Source organism: Salvelinus fontinalis, chromosome 2, assembly GCF_029448725.1.
Source record: "Salvelinus fontinalis isolate EN_2023a chromosome 2, ASM2944872v1, whole genome shotgun sequence".
Taxonomy (NCBI): Eukaryota; Metazoa; Chordata; class Actinopteri; order Salmoniformes; family Salmonidae; genus Salvelinus; species Salvelinus fontinalis.
The window spans coordinates 92046717-92053378 of record NC_074666.1 but is presented as its reverse complement, the minus strand read 5'-3'; the positions used below and the strand labels follow the sequence as shown (position 1 = coordinate 92053378).

The 6662-nt window shown below is 47.7% G+C and overlaps 1 protein-coding gene and 1 non-coding gene across 9 annotated transcripts in view; one reads left to right on the top strand and one right to left on the bottom strand.

Annotated features, from left to right (window-relative positions):
* LOC129831733 (RNA binding protein fox-1 homolog 1) overlaps positions 1–6662 on the bottom strand; it is an 83580-nt gene that overhangs the window by 43556 nt on the left and 33362 nt on the right. For all 8 annotated transcript variants that reach the window (XM_055895188.1, XM_055895180.1, XM_055895172.1 and 5 more), the window contains exon 7: positions 6486–6539. In XM_055895188.1, coding sequence (XP_055751163.1) covers positions 6486–6539 — 54 coding nt within the window. The remainder of the gene's footprint in view (positions 1–6485; positions 6540–6662) is intronic.
* Positions 6198–6273, top strand: trnaa-ugc (transfer RNA alanine (anticodon UGC)). Its single transcript has one exon. It is a non-coding gene; the product is annotated as a tRNA-Ala (tRNA).

Sequence of the window (6662 nt, the reverse complement as noted above, 5' to 3'; positions counted from 1 at the left end):
CTATTGATTGTATTATGCATGGGCACAACAACAACAACAACAACAACAGACTATGATGACGGGTCAATGTTCTCACAGTCTGACAGGTAATATACTCTACGGGCTTTGTGTGACCTTGGAAATGGAGGACATTGTTCTGTGCTCTCAAGTATATCACACTCAAGCACCTAAACACTCCAAGTGGTCAGAACCTTTCAACACTCCAAGTAGTCAGAACCTTTCAACACTCCAAGTGGTCAGGACCTTTCAACACTCCAAGTAGTCAGAACCTTTCAACACTCCAAGTAGTCAGAACCTTTCAACACTCCAAGTGGTCAGAACCTTTCAACACTCCAAGTAGTCAGAACCTTTCAACATTCCAAGTAGTCAGAACCTTTCAACATTCCAAGTGGTCAGAACCTTTCAACACTCCAAGTGGTCAGAACCTTTCAACACTCCAAGTGGTCAGAACCTTTCAACACTCCAAGTAGTCAGAACCTTTCAACACTCCAAGTAGTCAGAACCTTTCAACACTCCAAGTGGTCAGAACCTTTCAACACTCCAAGTGGTCAGAACCTTTCGACACTCCAAGTGGTCAGAACCTTTCGACACTCCAAGTAGTCAGAACCTTTCGACACTCCAAGTGGTCGGAACCTTTCGACACTCCAAGTGGTCAGAACCTTTCAACACTCCAAGTAGTCAGAACCTTTCAACACTCCAAGTGGTCAGAACCTTTCAACACTCCAAGTGGTCAGAACCTTTCAACACTCCAAGTGGTCGGAACCTTTCAACACTCCAAGTGGCCAGAACCTTTCAACACTCCAAGTAGTCAGAACCTTTCAACACTCCAAGTGGTCAGAACCTTTCAACACTCCAAGTGGTCAGAACCTTTCAACACTCCAAGTGGTCGGAACCTTTCGACACTCCAAGTGGTCGGAACCTTTCGACACTCCAAGTGGTCAGACCCTTTCAACACTCCAAGTGTCAGAACCTTTCAACACTCCAAGTGGCTAGGACCTTTCAACACTCCAAGTGGTCGGAACCTTTCAACACTCCAAGTGGTCGGAACCTTTCAACACTCCAAGTGTCAGAACCTTTCAACACTCCAAGTAGTCAGAACCTTTCAACACTCCAAGTGGCTAGGACCTTTCAACACTCCAAGTGGTTGGAACCTTTCAACACTCCAAGTAGTCAGAACCTTTCAACACTCCAAGTGATCGAACCTTTCAACACTCCAAGTGATCGAACCTTTCAACACTCCAAGTAGTCAGAACCTTTCAACACTCCAAGTAGTCAGAACCTTTCAACACTCCAAGTGGTCAGAACCTTTCAACACTCCAAGTGGTCAGAAACGTTCAACACTCCAAGTGGTTAGAACCTTTCAACACTCCAACTCCCAGTGTCCTGATACAATCAGCACGTCTAAACTACAGACTAGTGAGCAGACCCAACTCCCAGTGTCCTAATACAGACCCAACTCCCAGTGTCCTGATACAGACCCAACTCCCAGTGTCCTGATACAATCAGCACGTCTAAACTACAGACTAGTGAGCAGACCCAACTCCCAGTGTCCTAATACAGACCCAACTCCCAGTGTCCTGATACAGACCCAACTCCCAGTGCCCTGATACAGACCCAACTCCCAGTGTCCTGATACAGACCCAACTCCCAGTGTCTGATACAGACCCAACTCCCAGTGTCCTAATACAGACCCAACTCCCAGTGTCCTAATACAGACCCAACTCCCAGTGTCCTGATACAGACCCAACTCCCAGTGCCCTGATACAGACCCAACTCCCAGTGTCCTGATACAGACCCAACTCCCAGTGTCCTGATACAGACCCAACTCCCAGTGTCCTGATACAGACCCAACTCCCAGTGTCCTGATACAGACCCAACTCCCAGTGTCCTGAAACAGACCCAACTCCCAGTGTCCTGATACGGACCCAACTCCCAGTGTCCTGATACGGACCCAACTCCCAGTGTCCTGATACAGACCCAACTCCCAGTGTCCTGATACAGACCCAACTCCCAGTGTCCTGATACAGACCCAACTCCCAGTGTCCTGACACAGACCCAACTCCCAGTGTCCTGATACAGACCCAACTCCCAGTGTCCTGATACAATCAGCACGTCTAAACTACAGACTAGTGAGCAGACCCAACTCCCAGTGTCCTGATACAGACCCAACTCCCAGTGTCCTGATACAGACCCAACTCCCAGTGTCCTGATACAGACCCAACTCCCAGTGCCCTGATACAGACCCAACTCCCAGTGTCCTGATACAGACCCAACTCCCAGTGTCCTAATACAGACCCAACTCCCAGTGTCCTGATACAGACCCAACTCCCAGTGCCCTGATACAGACCCAACTCCCAGTGTCCTGATACAGACCCAACTCCCAGTGTCCTGATACAGACCCAACTCCCAGTGTCCTGATACAGACCCAACTCCCAGTGTCCTGATACAGACCCAACTCCCAGTGTCCTGAAACAGACCCAACTCCCAGTGTCCTGATACGGACCCAACTCCCAGTGTCCTGATACGGACCCAACTCCCAGTGTCCTGATACAGACCCAACTCCCAGTGTCCTGATACAGACCCAACTCCCAGTGTCCTGATACAGACCCAACTCCCAGTGTCCTGATACAGACCCAACTCCCAGTGTCCTGATACAGACCCAACTCCCAGTGTCCTGATACAATCAGCACATATTCATGATGCCCTCATTAATCACAGAAGAGAAGGGAGATACAGGAGAACCTAAAGCATGCTCAACACACACTGAGACACACACACACACACACACACACACACACACACACACACACACACACACACACACACACACACACACACACACACACACACACACACACACACACACACACACACACACACACACACACACACACACACACACATGGGTGCACAGACATACAGACACACACGCACACACAGACACACAAAGCCTAATGGTGTTTGGGGGATTTGAAAGGTGAGACAAAGTAAATCGATACGGAGCATCTTGTAATTAAAAGAATGTTCACTGAATTAGGGAAAATGAGTGTCTGGAGAAATGAAACATTGATTTCAATTTACAAAATATAGTTCAGCCACATGACGCCCTTGAAAAGACAGACAATTAGGTCTCTCTCTCTCTCTGTCTCTCTCTCTGTCTATCTATGTCTCTTTCTCTGTCTCTCTCTCTCTCTGTCTATCTATGTCTCTTTCTCTGTCTCTCTCTCTCTCTCTCTTTCTATCTATGTCTCTCTCTCTGTCTCTCTGTCTATCTTTGTAACTCTCTCTGTCTCTCTCTCTTTATATATCTATATATCTCTGTCTCGCTCTCTATCCCTCTGTCCTTCTTCCTGACTTTGTTCATATAATGATAAATCAGGATGATATTTTTCACCATAATGAGAGAGAGGGTAATGACAGGAGAGGACAGAAGGTCAGGACTGGTACAGCCAAGGTAAACACGCATGCACGCGCGCGCACACACACACACACACACACACACACACATAATGAGAGAGAGAGGAAAAAGACAAAGAAAGAGAAAGAAATCCTCTCTGAGTCTTAAAATACTTGCTGTGTGTGTGTGCGTGCACGTGTGTGTGTGTGTGTGTGTGTGCGCGCATGCATGCGTGTGTGTGTAGGAGTATTTGTTGTTGTGTCTGTGTGTCAGCCTGAAGTCTCTACCCCTCTACTCTATAAATATCTATGTGTTACCACTGTCTTCTCATTCTTCTGTACTGCCCCAAAGCATTGTTTCAATCAACCCAGGTTGGTGTGGCCTTGGTGGGTATTCATCCCAGGTTGGTGTGGCCTTGGTGGGTATTCACCCCATGTTGGTGTGGCCTTGGTGGGTATTCACCCCAGGTTGGTGTGGCCTTGGTGGGTATTCACCCCATGTTGGTGTGGCCTTGGTGGGTATTCAACCCATGTTGGTGTGGCCTTGGTGGGTATTCACCCCATGTTGGCGTGGCCTTGGTGGGCACAGCTCAAATTGGGTTGGTCTGGCCTTAGTGTAGGAGCTGTATCTACTACGCTTTGTTTCGGGACAAACCGGATCACTCTGAGTTCCAATGCGGCAAAATGTTTACTTGCAGAGGATAATGGGCTTGAGGTGGCTTCCTTGATCACGCAGGTCGCCAGCCTATGTAAGAAACTAGTGAAAACGCAGAGTGGAATGTTTACATGTTCTACACCGGTGGCTGGACGGCATTTGCGCTTGTTGGATGCATCTCCGCCTTGTCGTTTGTCGTTGTCCGACTGGCCGGTGTTGCCCGGAGGTCCCCCATCTGAACGCGGTGTTGAAGGAGCTCCCCCATCAGAACACGGTGTTGAAGGAGCTCCCCCATCTGAACACGGTGTTGAAGGAACTCCCCCATCTGAACGCGGTGTTGAAGGAGGTCCCCCATCTGAACGCGGTGTTGCCCGGAGCTCCCCCATCTGAACGTGGTGTTGAAGGAGCTCCCCCATCTGAACGCGGTGTTGAAGGAGCTCCCCCATCTGAACGCGGTGTTGAAGGAGCTCCCCCATCTGAACGCGGTGTTGAAGGAGCTCCCCCATCTGAACGCGGTGTTGAAGGAGCACAGCAAGAGGAGCAACACATTCAACGGTGGTCACATGTCACGAGCCGTGGAAGCCGAAGACAGCGGCCTCCCACAAAGCAGTCTACACTCCCAACGAGAGGCCCGGAGCAGATACAAACAACTAATAGTTTCGCCGTCTTGGAGCCTGATCTTCCTGCACCTTCTTCGCTTGGGGGGGGGGGGGGGGCGACTGTGTCTGCGGCCGCAGTGACTACGATTTCAAAGTCAACGTCAGGGGTTTAAATGACATTATGAAGGGCAGCTCTGAACAGTTGAAACTGGATTTTAAAGAGCTGATTGACTCTGCTAGATACTAATAAAAGACACATCATATCTGCCCCTGTGTCCTCTCTGAATCGTGGCATTGATCGCTTTAGCAGGATTCTTTCTCTTCACAACAGGCTATGTGATTATTGCAGCTCGATGGGTGTAACTTTTGTTGAGAATTTCGATACCTTTTGGAAACAAAACAGGATGGGATCCACCCAAAATCATTTGGGTTCCTGGATCCTTTCACAGCACTATAAGGCTGCATTGAGACAATGACTTATCAATGACCCAAGCCCAGCTCAGCTAATCGATACCATTGTGTCACTGAGTTGTCATAATGCTTCAGCAAATATACATTACACCAGGGGCGTTGGAAGACACAATGTAAGTAACCTAATTTATGTCCCTCTAACTGCCCCGAATGCCTCTGCTGATCCTACAGCTGTTGTATGCAGTAATCATGTGCCTATGAACCAGAAAAGCTGCCTGCTCGTCTGTCTCATCCTGACACGTTCATTACTATGCGACAGCTGGAGATTGAATTTGACTATTGAAACAATGTTGTAAATGTCAGAGAGACAGACAGCAAGGTTGATATAAATCTCCGCTGTTGAAAACTAAATGTTAGTCTTAAAGAAATGTGAGATAATGTCTAGATGCTTTTTATAGTGGAGATCAAGTTTATAAATTGTCTGGCTGGGCTGATGAGACAGTGGATTGCACAGTCAGATGGAACAGAATAAATGGGCATTTTAACGTTATAGATTTAGTCGGTGGTAACTTGTGGAGTAGACACCGGCTGGAATGCATTTTTTTTATCCAATCAGCTTTCAGATTTGCTGAATCATGTGATGTAGTTCTCTGAATCATGTGATGTGGATGTGATTCCCTGAATCATGTGATGTGGTTCCCTGAATCATGTGATTCCCTGAATCATGTGATGTGGATGTGGTTCGCTGAATCATGTGATGTGGTTCTCTGAATCATGTGATGTGGTTCTCTGAATCATGTGATGTGGATGTGGTTCAGTGAATCATGTGATGTGGATGTGGTTCAGTGAATCATGTGATGTGGATGTGGTTCGCTGAATCATGTGATGTGGTTCTCTGAATCATGTGATGTGGTTCTCTGAATCATGTGATGTGGATGTGGTTCAGTGAATCATGTGATGTGGATGTGGTTCAGTGAATCATGTGATGTGGATGTGGTTCAGTGAATCATGTGATGTGGATGTGGTTCAGTGAATCATGTGATGTGGTTCTCTGAATCATGTGATGTGGATGTGGTTCCCTGAATCATGTGATGTGGTTCCCTGAATCATGTGATGTGGTTCCCTGAATCCCACACGGTCCCGTGTGGCTCAGTTGGTAGAGCATGGCGCTTGCAACGCCAGGGTTGTGGGTTCGATTCCCACGGGGGACCAGTACAAAAAAAGTATGAATGTATGTACTTGTAAGTCGCTCTGGATAAGAGCGTCTGCTAAATGACTTAAATGTAAATGTAAAATGTAATGAATCATATGATGTGGTTCTCTGAATCATGTGATTTGGATGTGGTTCCCTGAATCATGTGATGTGTATTTCTAAGACCTAAAGACTTGGAACACAGTTAATGACTAGGCTTCTGTCCTCTTACCTGCATAGAACTCTGGACTGTACACTGCACCGACTACTGGGTTCAACTTCCACCCTGGAGAGAGAGAGAGACAGAGCGACAGAGAGAGAGAGAGACAGAGCGACAGAGAGAGACAGAGCGAGAGAGAGAGAGACAGAGCGACAGAGAGAGACAGAGAGACAGAGCGACAGAGAGAGA